This window comes from Acomys minous (assembly GCF_964271855.1).
Source record: "Acomys minous genome assembly, chromosome: 13".
Taxonomy (NCBI): domain Eukaryota; kingdom Metazoa; phylum Chordata; class Mammalia; order Rodentia; family Muridae; genus Acomys; species Acomys minous.
The window spans coordinates 109,258,426-109,275,564 of NC_140495.1; the positions used below are offsets into that span (position 1 = coordinate 109,258,426).

The 17,139-nt window shown below is 48.0% G+C and overlaps 1 protein-coding gene across 5 annotated transcripts in view; it reads left to right on the top strand.

The window, feature by feature from the left end:
* Positions 1 to 306: 306 nt before the first annotated feature.
* The window catches only part of ILRUN (inflammation and lipid regulator with UBA-like and NBR1-like domains), a 65,133-nt gene continuing 48,300 nt past the window's right edge, over positions 307 to 17,139 (top strand). For 2 of the 5 annotated variants that reach the window (XM_084754183.1, XM_084754181.1), the window contains exon 1: positions 308 to 703. In XM_084754183.1, coding sequence (XP_084610309.1) covers positions 546 to 703 — 158 coding nt within the window. In that variant the 5' untranslated portion in view covers positions 308 to 545. Of the gene's footprint in view, positions 704 to 17,139 lie in introns of all 5 variants that reach the window. The other 3 variants (XM_084754182.1, XM_084754185.1, XM_084754184.1) reach the window with 2 other exon arrangements.

Below are 17,139 nucleotides of genomic sequence, written 5' to 3' on the forward strand. Positions count from 1 at the left end.
CCCAAGCTCACGGACTCCTCCCACGCAGCGTGGAGGCTCCAGCGAGGCCACAGACCCGCCCGGGACTGCCCTTTTCCTGCTTCCCGTTTCCTGGCCCGGACCTCCGCTTCGCCTCGGTGAGGTCACGCCAGGGACGTCACTTGCTTATGACGTCACTAAGGGTGGGCCTTCGGGAGAGGAAGGGGCGGGGCCCAGGCGGCCCCCTCCGCGCGTGCGCACTGGGCGCGACGCGCGAGGAGGCGGAGGCGACGGTGCTGCGAACCGCGGCGGCGGCAGCGGCGGCGGCGGAGGCGGGCGCCGGGGGGGTGGGAGGGGGGGGGAAAGCGCGAGCCCAGACGCTAGCAGGACAGGGAGCGAGCGGTGCGGCGCGGCGCGCGCAGCCCGTGAGGCGGTGAGAGGCCTGGGGCCTGCCTCGGAGCAGCGCGCGCGGCGCCGGCCAGCAGCGGGCCGCCGCCTTCGTGGGGCCCGGGCCCGGGCGCGGCGGCCGCCCGTGGGGAAGCAGTCCGGGGCGGAGGAAGCTGTGCGTCCGGGCCCTCCCGCCCGCCATGGAGGGCATGGACGTGGACCTGGACCCCGAGCTCATGCAGAAGTTCAGCTGCCTGGGCACCACGGACAAGGACGTGCTCATCTCCGAGTTCCAGCGGCTCCTCGGCTTCCAGCTCAACCCGGCCGGCTGCGCCTTCTTCCTGGACATGACCAACTGGTGAGCCGGCCCCACGCGGAGGCAGCCCCGCTGGCAGCGGCCTCGCGGCCCCGAGGGAAGCAACACCCGAGCCCGCTGGCCGGCCAGGGCAGGGCCCAAGGCTGGGGGGTGGCTGGGGAGTCCGGCCCGAGGAGTATGGGGAGAGGGGAGAGCCCTGGGCCCGAAGCCAAGGGAGAGCCGACCTGGGACGAAAAGTGTGTGCTCTTTGGGTAGAAAGCACCGGGGAGGGGGTTGCGAAGCGGTTTTTCTTTTAGATAGGTGTGGAGTGAAGGGGCTGAGGGTGACAGGACTGTGGGGAAACTTGAGGGGAGTGTGTTAGGTCGAACCCTGGGCACGGGAGCTGAGACTAGATCGTGTGTGTTGCCATCTGAGGAGAGATGAGGGGGGAAAAAATAACTCTGGGGCGGGTTGGGGGATCGCAAACGATAATAAACTGAGAACGGTAAGAAAGGAGATGTGCCAGGGAAAAGTGAGGTCTAATGGAGGACCTGTAGTGCCCGACCTGGGGAAAGACAAAGTGGAGGAAAGGAGACGGTCTTGGGGGCGGGAACTTTGTGAAGAGACTGGAGTCCTGGGCCGAGGGTTGGCCTTGGGAACTTTGACAAGCTTGCCGAATACAGGCAATGGAGGTGGGGTTTATTTGACGGAACACCAGTATAAAAACGGTTGGGTTGGGGACCAAGTGTTTTGGCCTGTAGTTGGGGTGTAAAGACCAAAGTGGGGCAGAAGACTATCTCGGTACGGAGGTGTCTCCAGGTAGGGTAGTTGAGTTCACACAGGGTGAGGGAGGCACCGGAGACCATGAGGCTGCCTTTGAGAGGCTCTCGGGTGAAGCAACCAATCTGGATTTGATCGAAAAGGAAGGAGGTGCGTGCCCTTTGCCCCGTGTTGAGCATTCAGTGCCCTGACGTGTGGAATCTTGTTTCTCTTGGCATCCTGTGAACAAACTCCCGTTTATTTCCACCAGGTGCCTCAAGCAATGCCTGAAAAGAGGTTGTGAGCTTAGCTTGTTATCCCAGTGCTTGCCCCATGGTGCTTGTCCTGAGAACCAATACTTCTGTGGATGTTCTCATTAGTGGCCTTAATTTTTTTTTTTTTTTTTTTTTTTTTTTTGCATTTGGTAAACTCTGGGAGGCATTAAATATAGGACTCAGTCTTTAGAGTTAAAAAAGTATTGAGTTCTGTTTTGATCTTTAAAACAACAACAACAAAAAAACCACACAGGTTAATTCTTTTTATTTTCTGATTACACTTGAGTATGTGCATGTGTGTTAAAGTTGTTTTGGAAGCCAGAGGCATCAGATACACCTGCGCTGGAGTTCCTGGGCGTTGTAAGCTGCTATTAGTGGGTGTTGGGAACTGAACTCCTGCCCTGTGCCAGGGTAGTGTGGGGAGTGTGCACTCCTAGTTGCCAAGCTGTCCCTCTAGCTCCTCTGCTTGTACCTGAGCTCCAGGTGATCTGCTGCAAGGATTGTAGCTAACTTTCTGAGCACCAACTAGGTGTGTTTTGTGGGTCCACACCTTTAAATCCAGTATTTGGGAGACAGAGGCAGGCAGATGTCTGTGAGTTAAGGCCAGCCCAGTCTATATAGCAAGTTCCAGGCCAACCAGGGGCACCACGGTGAGAGTTTTATCTTAAAAAGAAAAAAAAATGGTCAGGTGGTAGTGCACGCTTTTTAATTCCAGTACTCAGGAGGCAGAAGCAGGTGGATCTCTGAACTTAAGGCCAGCCTGGTCTACAAGAGTGAGTTCCGGGACAGTCAGGGCTGCTCAGAGAAAGCCTGTCTTGAAAAACAAAACAAAAAGCCAAACAAACAAAGAGAATTCTGAGCATCAACCTATGCCTGAAACAGAATGGTGGGTTATGGACCTAAAGCAGGAAGGGGTGTTGCTCTAGAGTAGGTCTTAAGAGCTCTGGCTCTCAGTCCACCTGCGTCCCATCTCCTAGCTCCTTTTTCCCTCTTATTTATACTAGGAATCTTGGCAAGTTGTTGCCAGTTTGGTAGGAAAGAACATTATTTCTCCCCAGTTTCTCCTGACTTGACCATTTAAATCTTTAGTCTGAGTGCTGGGATTACAGAGGTGAGTTGTCTGCCAGTGTTTATTGCAACAGTTATTCTAACTACAAAACCAGCATAATTTTATATGCTTGGAGGATTTCTGCCATCTAAGATTGTTTTGCAGTTTTTGAAAAGTGAGGAACAGGTGAGGTACTGTGGCTAAGAAAAAGTAACTTACGAACCTGACTCCCTGAGCCAGGTATAGGGGTGCCCACCTTTAATTCCATCACTCAGGAGACAGAGGCAGGCAGATGTCTGTGAGCTCCCCTGAGACCAGCCAGGGCTGTGACACAGAGAAGCCCTGTCTCAAAAGACCCGACCTCCATACACCTGCATGCAGCATTCCACAAAGTAACAATAGGTAAAAGTTGGGTTTATTTGGTGGTGGTGGGTTTGTTTGGTTTAGGTTTTTTGAGACAGTTTCTCTGTGTAGCCCTGGAACTCACTCTGTAGACCAGGCTGGCTTTGAACTCAGAGATTGGCCTGCCTCTGCCTCCCAAGTGCTGCTGTTGTTTTTTTATGAGACAGGGTATCTGTTATGTAACTCTGGCTGTCCTGAACTTCCTTTGTGGACCAGGAAGGGTGGCCTGGAACTCACAAGAGATTTGCCTACCTCTGCTTCCTGAGCTAATGGCATGTGTCACTACCGCACACTCATTTTTTTTTTAAGTTAAAAAAAGTTCTCAAAACCACATCGCCAAACTGTGTACTCAGTACTCAAGATGCATTGTACCCTGAGCCACCAGGATGATCACACAAGAGGTAAAGGTGACTTTTCACACTGGGTATTGCTCCATCTCTCTGGCTGCACCTGGCCCCCCCCCCCCCCCCCAGACAGGGTTTCTCTGTTGTCTTGGCTGTCCTGGACTCACTTTGTAGAACGGCTGGCCTCGAACTCACAATGATCCATCTGCCTCTGCCTCCCAAGTGCTGGGACTAAAGGCGTGCACCACCATGCCCGGCTCTACACCTTTACTTAACAGGAGGTTTCTGACGATGCTGACAACAGGAAGGTGCTACTGTGTAAGAATGTGTCCTCAGTTTTTTCCTAGAGAACATATGTTCCAGACCGGGACCATAGCCTAGCACCCACAGTCCCAGGTTGTTCCCTAGCACAGTGTATACACTAGGTGTGCTGTCTACCTATGATCCCCAATTCCGGTAGAGGCCGGAGGATTGAAAGTTCAAGGTCGTCCTAAACTAAATAGCAAATCCAGGGCCAGCCTGGGGTACATGAAACCCTTCCTGAGAGATAAAAATACTCACTTCACCCGTGGTGCGCTCAGGCGGTTAGCAAAAATAACTCACGGCTCCCTGAAGATCCTGAGAGGGAGCCTACGAGGTTTCAGCACCTAAGCCACACAGTATGAACCTCACTAAGAATGCCTGACACCATCTCCCACCTGTTACTCAAATCAATCCAATGCTGACTCCTAAATTAATGTCCTCTAAAATATTGTGCCCCTGAGTGTGGTGGCACATACATTCAATCCCAGCACTTAGAGGCAGAAGCAGGTGATCTGAGTGAGAGGCCAGCCTGGTCTACATGGAGAATCTCTGTCTCCAAGAAAAAAGTATTTGTGCTGACCACATAGAAAGAGAATGGAAAATGAGTTTAAAGTCTATTCAACAATGAATTGTACACTTAAACCTAGTTAGGATAATACATTTCATTCAGTGTACTTTTTTGGATACACTACTAGGATTCACTTAGCCCAGACTGACCTATAACTTGGTGATCATCCTGTACCAGCCTTCCACATGCTGGCTTGTAGGCCGCTGAGCTCCTACAAAATCTTTATTTTGAGACAGAGTTTTTACTATGTAGCCTTGGCTGTCTTGAAACTCCTTCTATAGTCCAAGCTGGCTTGGAATTTACGGAAATCAGCCTGTCTCTGCCTCCCTGGTGCTGGAATTAAAGGTGTGCACCATCATGCCTGGCTTCTTTTTTGTTTTGTTTTTCTTCTGTTTCTCAAGTCAGGGCTTCTCTGTGTAGCCTTGGCTGTCATGGACTCACTTTGTAGACCAGGCTGGCCTCGAACTCACAGTGATCCGCCTGCCTCTGCCTCCCGAGTGCTGGGACTAAAGGCGTGCGCCACCTTAACTGGCTCTTACAAATTCTCTATTCCTAGCCCAGTCACATGTATGAAGAAAGCTCCACTGACCAACAACATATTCCATTTAGTTGTTTTGGTATTGAGGATTGAACCGATGAAGGGCATTGTGAACGCTAGGCAACTGCTCTAACCACTGAGCTACACCCTAGCCCTCAGTTTGGCCACTGGACACTGAGTTTACTCATTAGGACATAGTCACTGATGGCCTTTTAAAAACGGAAGTCCTACAGGTACAGCACTGAAAAGACTATGCCTTTGTTTTTGAAAGTGTTTGTAAATGCTAAAAATGCATTGTAAAAACATTAATTTCAACTACCAAAAAAAAATCTTTAAGCTGGGTGCAGTCGGGCACACCTGTAATCCCAGCACTCTGAGAGGCATGGGCACTGTGAGTTCAAGGCCATCCTGGTCTACAAAGTGAGTCCAGAACAGCCAGGGCTACACAGAGAAACCCTGTCTCAAAAGAAAACAAAAAATACAAAACAGAATTACTTGGGCAGCAAGGACACACACTTGAATCCCAGCACCTGGGTGTGGAAAGATGATGGCTTCCAGGCCAGCCTGGGCTGTGTAAGACCCTGTCCTCCCAAAAGAATAAACATACAGGACCAAAGTGTTGCTTTGCTTTGTTTGGTTTTTCAAGACAGGGCTGCTCTGTGTAGCCTTGGCTGTCCTGGACTCACTTTGTAGACCAGGCTGGCCTCGAACTCACAGCGATCCACCTGCCTCTGCCTCCTGAGTGCTGGGATTAAAGGCGAGCGCCACCACAGCCGGCCTCAGAATCTTCATTTTAAGATGATGCTTTTTAACCATGGTGCCACTTGCTGTCTTGGTTACTTACATTTAAGCCCTGCTTCGTGCTACCTTTTGTATGTATTCAGATCTCACACGCCTGTGTAATTTTCACGACTTCTCACTTTCCATCTGTTCAGTGTTAATGTTGAAGAATGTTGTGTAGCATTTATTCAGTAAAGTCTTTGATGATTGATTGATTTCTTGACCAGGGTTTCTCGGTGTAGCCCCGTCTGTCCTGTAACTGGCTCTGAAGACCAGGCTAGCCTCAAACTTAGAAATCTGCCTGCCTGTGCCTGACTAGTGCTGGGCTTGACCACCACCCAGCTCCAGGGGTAGTTTCTTTCCCATATCCCACCCACCACCACCCCAGAGCTCATCTACTGTGCAACAGCAAACACTAGCTACCAGGGAGTATTTGGTTTTGTTTTTTTATTATTATTATTATTATTATTATTATTATTATTATTATTATTATTATTATTATTATTATTATTATTATTATGTATACAATGTTGTGTTTTGCCTGTACAACTAACTGCACACCAGGACACCAGATCTCATTATAGATGGCTGTGAGCCACCATGTGGTGCTGGGAATTGAACTCAGGACCTTTGGAAGAACAGTGCTCTTAACCTCTGAGCCATCTCTCCAGCCCTTCGTGTTTTTTTCTTTTTGTTGTTGGTTTTTTGTTTTGTTTTTTGTTTTTTTTGGTTTGTTTGTTGAGACAGGGTTTCTTTGTGTCTTGACTATCTTGAACTTGCTTTGTAGACCAGGCTGGCCTCAAACCCACAGAGATCTACCTGCCTCTGCCTCCTGAGTGCTGGGATTAAAGATGTGCACCACCACCGCCTATCTTGTTTTTTTGTTTTGTTTTTAATTTTTTTTAATTATGGGCATGCTTGTGTGTGTATGTATCAGTATGTACACACGAGTGCAGGTGCCCGTAGAGTCCAGAGGTGTTGGATTCCTGCATCTGCAGTTGTAGGCAGCTGTGAGTCCCCATTGTGGGTGCTGAGAATGGAACTTGGGTCCTCTGAAAGAGAAATAAGCACTTTTAACTCCTAAGCCATCTCTCCAGCCCTACTAGGCAGGACGTAAACAAGTACGCTTTTGGGCAGATGCTAGCAATAGTATAAAGAAAAGCAGGAGACGGTCACTCCTGTGATAGTTTGCTCTGATAGGAAATTCAGTACCTGCAACCACAGAGGAAAGTTGTGTGGTACCCAGGAAGATTCTGGAGTCTACACTAACGTGACAGTGAAACCTCAAACATGATTGAGGATGTGCGCAGACGTCTGTGGAGAGTTTTGCTTTGGAGAGGAGTGACGAGGTCGTAAGTGACAAGCGTGGAGTTGATTGTTTTGGCATAGAATATTGCTATTAACCGTCCTGTTTTGAGGCAGGATTCTGCTGTATAACCCTGGCTGCCCTGCAAATGGCTGTGTAGACCAGGTTGGCTCTTCCTGCCTCTGCCTCTTAGTTTGCTGAGATGACAGGTATGAGCCAGCAGGCCCGGTGAAGTCTCCCCAGTGCCTCACAGTGCTTCACAGCAGTCACCCCAGAGGCAAGGCAGTCGCCCCCACTCCCTCCCGCTGTGGCCCCCCCACCATCCCTGGCAACTGCCCTCAGTTGTGACCTCAGGTGGGGCTAGCCTATAAATAGAGTGATAAAACATTTGGCCTTTGGGTCTGGCTTCTTCCTTCTCCTCTCTGCCCTGTCTTTCTCTTTCCCTCCAGAGCTTCACACTTGCTAAGTGAGCACTGAGTGTTTGAGTTGCACCTTTGCGTTATTAGTTATTAGAGCTTGTGCTGTGTGGCCGAGTACCACTCCACTCTGTGTGTATAGCCTTCACCTGTGGAGGGCGTCTAGGCGCTTATGGTGGCTGCTGTGAACAGTGCTGTCTGTAGCCATGTGAGCACCTGCGTCACTTAGGCATGGAAAGCTGCGTTGAGCTGGCTAGGAGAACTGCTCCACACACTCCCTGGTGACTGATGATTTACATCCCTACAAGTGATGAATGAAGCCTGCCCTAGTTTCTTCACATCATCCCTAAGACAACTTAATTACCCTGGTGAATGTGAGACAGTACTGTGCTATGATGTTTTGGATGTTTTTGTGCGCATACAACAGACAACTTTTTGGATGAGCTGAGATCAGTAGGCTTGCATAGCAAGCACCTTTCCTGCTGAGTGGGCTTGCCAGCCTCTTCCTTATGATATGGATTCTTATTTTCCTAGGTACTTATCTCTTACGTGTTTGTTGACTGTTACATGTTCTGGGTGGTAGACACATGGCTTGTACATACTTTCCCATTCTCTGTGTATACGGCCTTCCTTGGTGGAGGCATTTTCATTACATTTATTTGTGCTTATTTCCCCCACATAGCATTGCTTTCCTAGCGGTAAGCTACTTTTTTCCGATTAAAATGTCCTCTCTCCTTTCTTCCTGGCTTAGGAAATCACAGGGCTTTTTTTGTGTTTTTTTGGAATTGGCACATTTAGTTTAGCATCATTCTTAGAACACTCTTCTCTGAACTCTTACATTTATGTAACATCACACGCATCCTCTGGAAATGCCCCTGAGCTTCTTGTACAGTGTTGTAGACATGGTGGGTGTTCAGTGAGCATTTGCTGAACTGTTCATGATAGTAATAAGATTAGTATTTAACTCTGATGGCCCTCATTTCACTGTGGAGCTGTGAACACTTGCTTGGTCCTCCTGCCTTAGCTAGTGGGAAGGCTGGCCATGCTTCTGTCCTTATTGCTGTTGTGTGTTGTGCACATTCCCTGATGCTCATATAGGGGTCAGAGGACAACTCAGGGCATCAGTTCTCCTTCCTCGGTAGTTCAGGGACCAGCTCATCATCAGGTTTGCAGAGCAACAAGCTTTTATCCACCGAGCCAACTGCCAGGACATTCTTTTTCCCCTCCTTCACATAGGGCCTCCTGCACTGAGATAAAAGCTCAGCTATGTCCCAGGCTTTAGTGACATAGAACCTTTCTGTCTCAGCCTTCCAATTGTGTTTCATGGATGTGCCCTACATACACATAAAACGCTCGGTTTGATGTTACATGGCTGTGATTCTAAAAATTGGGAGACGTGCTGACTGTTCATACTTGAATCACTGTGCTGTGTCAGCTAATGGGATCCCTGCCCCAACCCCACACCAGCTGCTTGTAATAATTTCTATCAAGCTACCTCCCATCCATAATCCCAAATATTTGCTAATGTTCTTTTTTTTTTTTTAAGATTTATTTATTATGTATACAATGTTGTGTCTGCATGCCAGAAGTGGGCACCAGATCTCATTACAGATGGTTGTGAGCCACCATGTGGTTGCTGATAATTGAACTCAGGACCTTTGGAAAAGCAAACAGTGCTCTTAACCTCTGAGCCATCTCTCCAGCCTGCTAATGTTCTTCATCTGGGCCTAATCCTCCATCCACATGCTTCTCCTCCACCTAACCCATGGTGCAGCCGCCTTCTTCCTCCCCTCCCCTCCTGTCTCCTTTTTCCCAAGATATATTTTCATATTCTCTCTCTCTCCCCCCCCCTCTCTCTTCCTCTCCCTCTCTCCTCCTCTCCCTCTCTCTCTCTTCCTCCTCCTCCTCTCCCTCTCTCCCTCTCCCCTCCTCCTCCTCTTCCCCACTGTCACCACCTTCAGCCCTGGAACCTTAGCCACGCCTGTTCCATTTGCCCTGCCCAGGTGTGATAGCCTTTTATTGGTCAAAAAGGTACAAGGTGGGGCACAGAGACTGCAAGCAGTAATTAGCATCAAAATACAACAGATGAACCTCCACCATCCTGCCTCTGAAGTGTAGGAATGACAGGTGGGAGGCGCCACACCAGGTTTTTTGTTTTGCTTTCCATTGTTTCTCATAGGCCATGTAACCTGAAACTACCTCACTTCCTCAGTGCTGGGGTTACAGATGTTCAGGGTGCCCTATTGTTCCCCAACCCCACATGCATTGCTGTGGCTGCTAGGCAGGACTCTACCAGCTGCTGAACCAGTCAACATCTGATTTTTATGTTTTTCCCCCTCTTTTCCATTTATGGAAAATCTTGGTGAGTTTTTAAAATTAATTTTTAAAACGATTTACTTATGTCTATGAGTGTTTCATCTGCCTGGTATGTGTGCCGAGTCTGCCTGCTATCCATGGGGGCCAGAAAGGCCGTCAGATTTCCTGAAACGGCCCTTACAGGCGGTTGAGCTACTAAAAGGATGTTAGAACTGAGCCTGGGGCCTCTGCAGCAGCATCCAGTGTGCTTAACTTCTGAGTTGTTGCTAGTTCTGCAAGTGTTTTCTCTCTTCTGTTTCTCACTTGCATCACATGCTTTTAATCCCAGCATGTTGGGGGCAGAGGCAGGGGGATCTTTATGAGTTCGAGGACAGCTTGGGCTGCACAGAGAAACTGTGTCTTAAAACAACCTTTGTGTCTTCATTTTTGGTGCCAGGGATTTTTATGTTCCGATGGATGCATTGTAGACTTGCACTTCCGAATCCCCAAGTTGCCTTAACATTTTTCTTTTTTGTTGTTGTTGGTTTTGGTTTTTTGAAACAGAGCTTTTCTGTGTAGCCTTGGCTGTCCTGGAACTCACTCTGTAGACCAGGCTGGCCTGAATTCCGAGACCTTTCTGCTTCTGCTTGTCACATGCTGGGATTAGGGCTTTGTTACCACCGCGCAACCAACATTTTTCTTTTTCAATGGCAACACCAACAGCAACACTTGCTGCTTCTGTCTTTAAAAAAATTATTTATTTTATTTTATTTTTTTGGAGACAGTTTCTCTGTGTATCCCAGGCTGTCCTGGAACTTACCTTGTAGATCAGGCTGGCCTTGAACTCAGGTCCACCTGCTTCAGCCTCCTGAGTGCTGGGATAAAATCCAGCCAGCCAACATCCTCCAGACTAAGACAGCCACTGGGTCTTCACATTGTGATCTTTCTTGCAGAAAGACATCCTTTTAACTGTTTGATGAGAGATTGTCCCAGGTGCCTTAGGACTTTTTTTTTTTTTAAGATTTATTTATTATATATACAGTATTCTACCTGCATGCCAAAAGTGAGCATCAGATCTCATTATAGATGGTTGTGAACCACCACATGGTTGCTGCCGGGAATTGAATTTAGGACCTTTGGAAAAACAGCCAGTGTTCTTAGTCTCTGAGCTATTTCTTCAGGTCCCCCTCCCCCTCCTTTTAAAAAAAAAACCTCACATCTAACACAGATCAGAGCACCTATCTCTGGTGTCTGTGTGTGCACTGAGTGTAGACTTACTTAAAAAAAATCCTCCTCAGTGATGTTCCAGGACAGCAAGGCTACACAGAGAAACTGTCTACACACACACACACACACACACACACACACACACACACACACACACACACTCTTTATATTTAGTGTGTTGAGTGTTGGCCTGTATGTATGTATGTCTGTGTAACATGTGCATGCCTGGTGTCCTAGGAGGCCAAGGGAGGGCATTAGATTGCTTGAGACTGGAGTTGGGTGGGTCCTGGAATTGAACCTAGGTCCTCTACAAGAGTAGTCAGTGCTTTTAACTACTGAGCCATCTCAGTGTGTGGGTTTTTTTTTTCTTTGTGTAACAGCTCCAGCTGTCCTGGACTCTTGGTAGACCAGGCTGGCCTCATACTCACATAGATCTGCCTGCCTCTGCCTCCCGAGTGCTGGGATTACCCAGTGATAGATGCCTTTAGTCCAAAACATAAAGGTAAAGATAGCTTGTAGAAGGAAGTACTCAGTTTTGAAAGAAATGTTTAACTGGCAGAAAAAGAAAATGATAAGATTTGACAGAATGGGATATGCTCAACTCTTTTTTTTTTTTTTTAAGATTTATTTATTTTATTTATTGCATGTGAGTGCTTTATCTGCAGAAGAGGATGTTAGATCACATTATAGATGGTTGTGAGCCGCCATGTGGTTGCTGGGATTGAACTCAGGACCTCTGGAAGAGCAGGCGGCGCTCTTAACCTCTGAGCCATCTCTCCAGCCCACTCAACTCTCAGGAGAAGAGAGAGGAAAGGGAAGCTACTTAAGGGAGCGACACAGAGAAGGAGGGAGAGGACAGTGATAGAGAGGTGGGTTGCAGAGAGAGAACTCAGGTGAAGACCGGAGCCGCCAGAGATTAGAAAAGATGGCTGGAGTTTAGTCTGAGGCCAAGTAGAACAATTCAGAGGCCCAGAGAGAAGCCAGATTGAATAGATCCCCTGGGAGAGGAGTCTGAGTCAGAACAGCTGGAAGAGCAAGTGAGGGCGAGCTCACTAAGCAGTTACGTCTCGGAGGCTGAAACACTCTAGGCCTGGGTTAGATTGTACGGTGGCTAGAAGCTTCCAAGACCAGGCCTAGGTTAGCAGGAGGAGGCAGTAATCCTGAGACAACAATTGAAATGGTGGGCAAATGAAAGTTCTTTCACAGATAATTTATACATTGAGTAGATAGAGTAGTTAGTGTGCACAGGCATGGTGTGCTGGTTGACAGGCTTGTGCTGTGTGTGGTGGTCATCTCAGGCCAGGTGCCTACCTGCCGTTGGCTCTCCTGTATGGAAGTTTTGGTTTCTTTGTAAACTCAATTGTGTTAATGAAAATAAATGTTTTTGTTCTAATCCCAAGTGTGGGATTTTAGTTTGAGCTTTAGCTTCTTCACACCTGTTAATTGTCTCTTGAGGGGTGTGATTTTTGCCAGTTGGCAGTGGCAGCACCGAGAGGGTCTAGGGCTTTGCAATCTGAGGATATACTCTCTCCGTGTGGTGTTGGCCAGGACCACCAAGGTTGACACAGAGAGACCCTGTCTCAAAATAACAACAACAACAACAAACCTCCTCTTCCAAATAAATAATAAAAGAAAGATCTACATTTGCTTTCGTGTTCTCCGTCTGTCTGTCTGTCTGTCTGTCCATCTGTCCGTCCGTCCGTCCGTCCATCTCTGGTTAGATTATAATTCATTAGGGTATATTCCCCACATGTGGGAAGCCTTGGTTCCCTTCCCTATACCTTCCCTTCAGCTTGTCTCTTAACTTGGTTTGCAGCACTTGTTTTAATCACGAGCTCCTCTCTGTGTGGATGTTTTAAACGGTGTATAATCCATCTGGTCCCTTCCATCTTTTGGTTTGGTGCTGGGAAATGAATCTAGTCTTTACTATTTTTGATTTTGTGCTTTTCTTTTCACATTTAAACCCCACCCCCACTGCTGCTCCCCAACGTGTTTCTCCTCCTGTCTGCTCCACACTGCTACACTGTCCGGCTCTGGGCTGTTGGGAGCGGAACCCAGGGTTCTGTACATGATAGGCAGGAACTGACAGCCCCAAAGGAGGCTTCTTATAATAGCTGATGTTTGGAAATGTGACAAGCCGGTATGATGTAACTTTAGTGATTAGGGAATGGAAGGATTGCTAATGTTAAACAAGATATAAATTCACTTCAGAGGTGCGATGCAGGCACACCTGGGATTTTCTAGAGTAGGGGTGAGGCCTCCCGGAGTGTCCTGGAAGACAGAGGGAAACCACCTATTCCTTTCAGCTCACAAAAAAGAACGTTGACAGAGCCTTGCATGAGGGCTGCCGGGGGCTTGTTATTATTGCCTTGCTTAGAGACAGGGTCTTCTTGTGCAGCTTAGGATGGCCTTGCCCTTGACCCTGAACAATATCCTCTTGCCTCTCTAGTGCTGTGACAGGCTTGTATGTCTGGGTGGCCTGACTTTAGTTGTGTTGACAGCCATTTAATTGCTTGCTGCTGCTTGAGCCACTAGTGTATTTGGATTCTTTTCTGAAGTGCTTCCCCCAAACCTAGGGCTTGGTGAGTGCTGTGGCTCAGGTCCTCCAGCCATGCCACCACGCACACATCACCTCTTCCCATGCATCTGTAGGCTGGCTGTGTCCCTGCTGCTGCTCCATCTGCGCTGCTGCTGAAACCACACGTGTGAGCCACCACCCCAAGCACTGGCTTCTTCTGCACAGTCTTTTGCTGTTCTAGATACAATGATTTTCATCATCTTTGATTTACTTGATTTTCTAGATTTTTGTTGTTGTTGAGAGTTTTTTGTTACTGTTTTTTATTTTTTTGTTTGTTTTGTTTTTTCCGAGACAGGGTTTCTCTGTGTAGACTTAGCTGTCCTGGACTTACTTTGTAGACCAGGCTGGCCTCGAACTCACAGAGATCCGCCTACCTCTGCCTCCTGAGTGCTAGGCTTAAAGGCGTGCGCCACTACTGCCCGTCTTGATTTGGGTCCCCCCCTTTTCTATTCTTTCTTTCTATTTATTTATTATGTATACAGTGCTCTGCCTACATATGTACTCACAGGCCAGAAGATCACATTATAGATGGTTATGATCCACCATGTGGATGCTGGGAATTGAACTCAGGACCTCTGGAAGAGCAGTCAGTGCTCTTAACCACTGAGCCATCTCTCCAGCCCTTGGTTTTTGTTTTTGTTTTTTGAGACAGGGTTTTTTTTTCCCTAGCTCTGGCTGTCCTGGAATTTGCTCTGAAGACAGGTTGGCATCAAACTAGAGATTGCCTGCCTCTCTCAGCCTCCCTAGTGCTGGGGTTAAAGGTTTGCCTTGTCACCCCTGGCTCTGGATGTTTTGTTTGGTTGGGTTTTTTGTTTTTAAGTTAAATCATCATCTTTGCAGCTGGGTGTGGTGGTGTAGGCCTTTAATCACAGGACTCAGGGAGACAGAGGCGGGCAGATTGCTGTGAGTTTGAAACTAGCCTGGTCTACAAAGCCAGTCCAGGACAGCCAAGGCTACACAGAGAAACCTCGTCTCAAAAAAGTCAACAAAAACAAAACAAAAAATACTCTATGCCAGGCATTGTGGCATACGCCTTTACTTCTAGCACTGGGTAGGCAAAGGCAGTAGAATCTCTGAGTTCGAGACCGACCCCTCTACGTAATGAGCTTCTGGATAGCCAGGGCCATGTAGAGAGACCCTGTCTCATGAAAAGAAAAGAAATAAAGAGCTCCGGAGCGTCAGCTCCATGCTGGTCTTACTAGTTGCGCCTTTTCCTGGTTCTCAGCCTAGGCTCTCATTTCTGTTTGTTAGACCTGTTTCTTGGACAATCTTCCATCCCCTTAAAATTAAGCTTTTTGAAAGTGCAGTGGAAATATTGGAGGCTTTGGCATTCTGAACCAAGTTTTCTCATAGTCTGACCCATAATTGAGAGGCGTTTGGCTGGGCTGTCCATTTGAAGGCTGGCTATATTTTTCTCAGGATTTTGAAGGCCTGGTTGGTTGCTGATATAATTGTTTTGGATCTTTGAATGGATCATATTCTCTTCACTTTCTGGAAGCTTTTGTTAGCTGCTCCAACCCCTGAGCCTTTGGTTAGACTGCACTGCACCTTAGCATGTTTTCACACAGTGTGCTCAGCCTTGATGGGCCCTGCCAACTGCTCCTGGCCTTGGAAATTTTCCTATTTTGAGTCAAGTCGCACATTATATCCAGGCTGACCTTCAATTCATGATTGTCCTACTACAGGGTCATCCAAATTTGGTTAGCAAAGACGCACCACCATATGTACTGCCACGGTGGCTTCTACTTAGAAAATGTATGTTTGTCTTTCTGGTTTGTTTGTTTTGTTTTTGAAAAAGGATGATTTTAGTCAGATTCTCAGACCTGATTTGCCTGGCATTGGAAATCAGGCTGGTCTTGAACTTTGGTTGACTCTCCTGGCTCTGTTTCATAAATGCTTGGATTATTAACAGGCCTGTACCACCTCCCTGGCCTGCCTAGTTTGACATCTCTTTTGGTTTTTCCAGAGAGGGTTTCTCTGTGCAGCCCTGGCTGTCCTGGACTTGCTTTGTAGACCAGGCTAGCCTCGAACTCACAGCGATCCTCCTGCCTCTGCCTCCTGAGAGTTGGGATTAAAGGCGTGCGCCACCCTCCACCCCCGCTTTTTTACTGATGACATTATTTTTGCTCTTGTCTGGGTGATTTAGTCAGCGTTATTGTCTTTTTGTTGTGTGTTTTGAGATGGGGTTTTGTTGTAGGCCAGGTTCCTTTTTGACTAGGAGATGGCTGTGTCTGCCCCAGTGTTGGCTGCTGGGGTCCAGGCTGGTCGTCTTGGAGCTGGCTTTCCTCTGTGGTGTATACAGTCCATGCTTATCTTGGCAAGTGTTAGGGTTTCATCTGTTTTTATTGTTGAGAAACTTCCTGTTGTGTGGAGAGAGTGTGGACTTGGGCATGTACCTGTTGTGATGGTGCTGTTGTCTTCTATGTCGTTTCTCTACCTGCTTTCTCTGTGTGCCAAGGATGGAGCCCAGGCTTTCACACTCTGCACTGAACGGCACCCAGCTCTGTTGAACACATGGTACTGTAACTATTTCACTCATGAGACCTAGCATAAGCATGGTTGTCAGCTTCTTTGAGGTAAACACTTGGTAGACTTGGTAGTTGGTATGCTAAATTGTGCAGGTTTGTGACAATCTGCCAGCGTGTTCCAGAGCCATTACTGCCCTGCACCCTATGAACACTGCATCAGAGTCCATTATGGGCTGCATAAACTTTTTCCCTGCGCATTTATGATTAGTCTCGAGCATCCTGATATGCCACTCCTAAGCCTTGCAGAGAGAACAAGGACATCTTTCTCCATAGCTGCAGAGTTACTGTCAGCACCAAGGGTATGTGCATGGACACAGGAGCAGTAGCACAGGCCAGAGCCCAGGGCTGCCTGTCCCCAGAGGGCCTGCTGATAGAGTTGTTTGCAGCCTGTGCTGGCCTTGAACTTAGTGTGGACCATATGCTTCCCTGGCCTCCCCTGACCCTTCAGCAGCCTTAGAGCTGGGACACGGTGAGGACCATTGCAGCAGCATGGTCTTCTCAAGCTGCTTGTGTTAGAGCAAGAATTCCAGACCAGCCTGAGCTACACAGTAGACCCTGTCTCAAAAATCCAAAGCAACACATCCCTCTCCCTCAAAAAGAACCCCATATGTATTTGGTTATCATGTCTGTTTTGTGTGTACACATGTGGGACAAGGCTCTCATGTGCAAGTCAGAGGACAGCCTGCTTCTCTTCTTCTATCATGTGATCTCACAGATTGTACTCAGCTCATCATGTTTGCCAACAAGTGCTTTTACCTGAATAAGCCTTTTTTTTTTTTTTCCGAGACAGAGTCTCTCTGTATAACCTTGGCTGTCCTGGACTCACTTTGTAGACCAGGCTGGCCTCGAACTCACAGCGATCCGCCCGCCTCTGCCTCCCGAGTGCTGGGATTAAAGGCGTGCGCCACCACGCCCGGCTGAATAAGCCTTCTTCTTGATGGTCTCAATGTGTAGCTCGTGTGTGTGTGTGTGTGTGTGTGTGTGTGTGTGTGTGTGTGTGTGTACACACGCGCGCACACACACACATGGGCACCCACTTGCTTACTAATAGTACACACAAGTGCAGGTGCCATGGAGGTCAGAAGTAGGATCCCTGGGGGCTGGAGAGATGGCTCAGATGTTAAGAGCACTG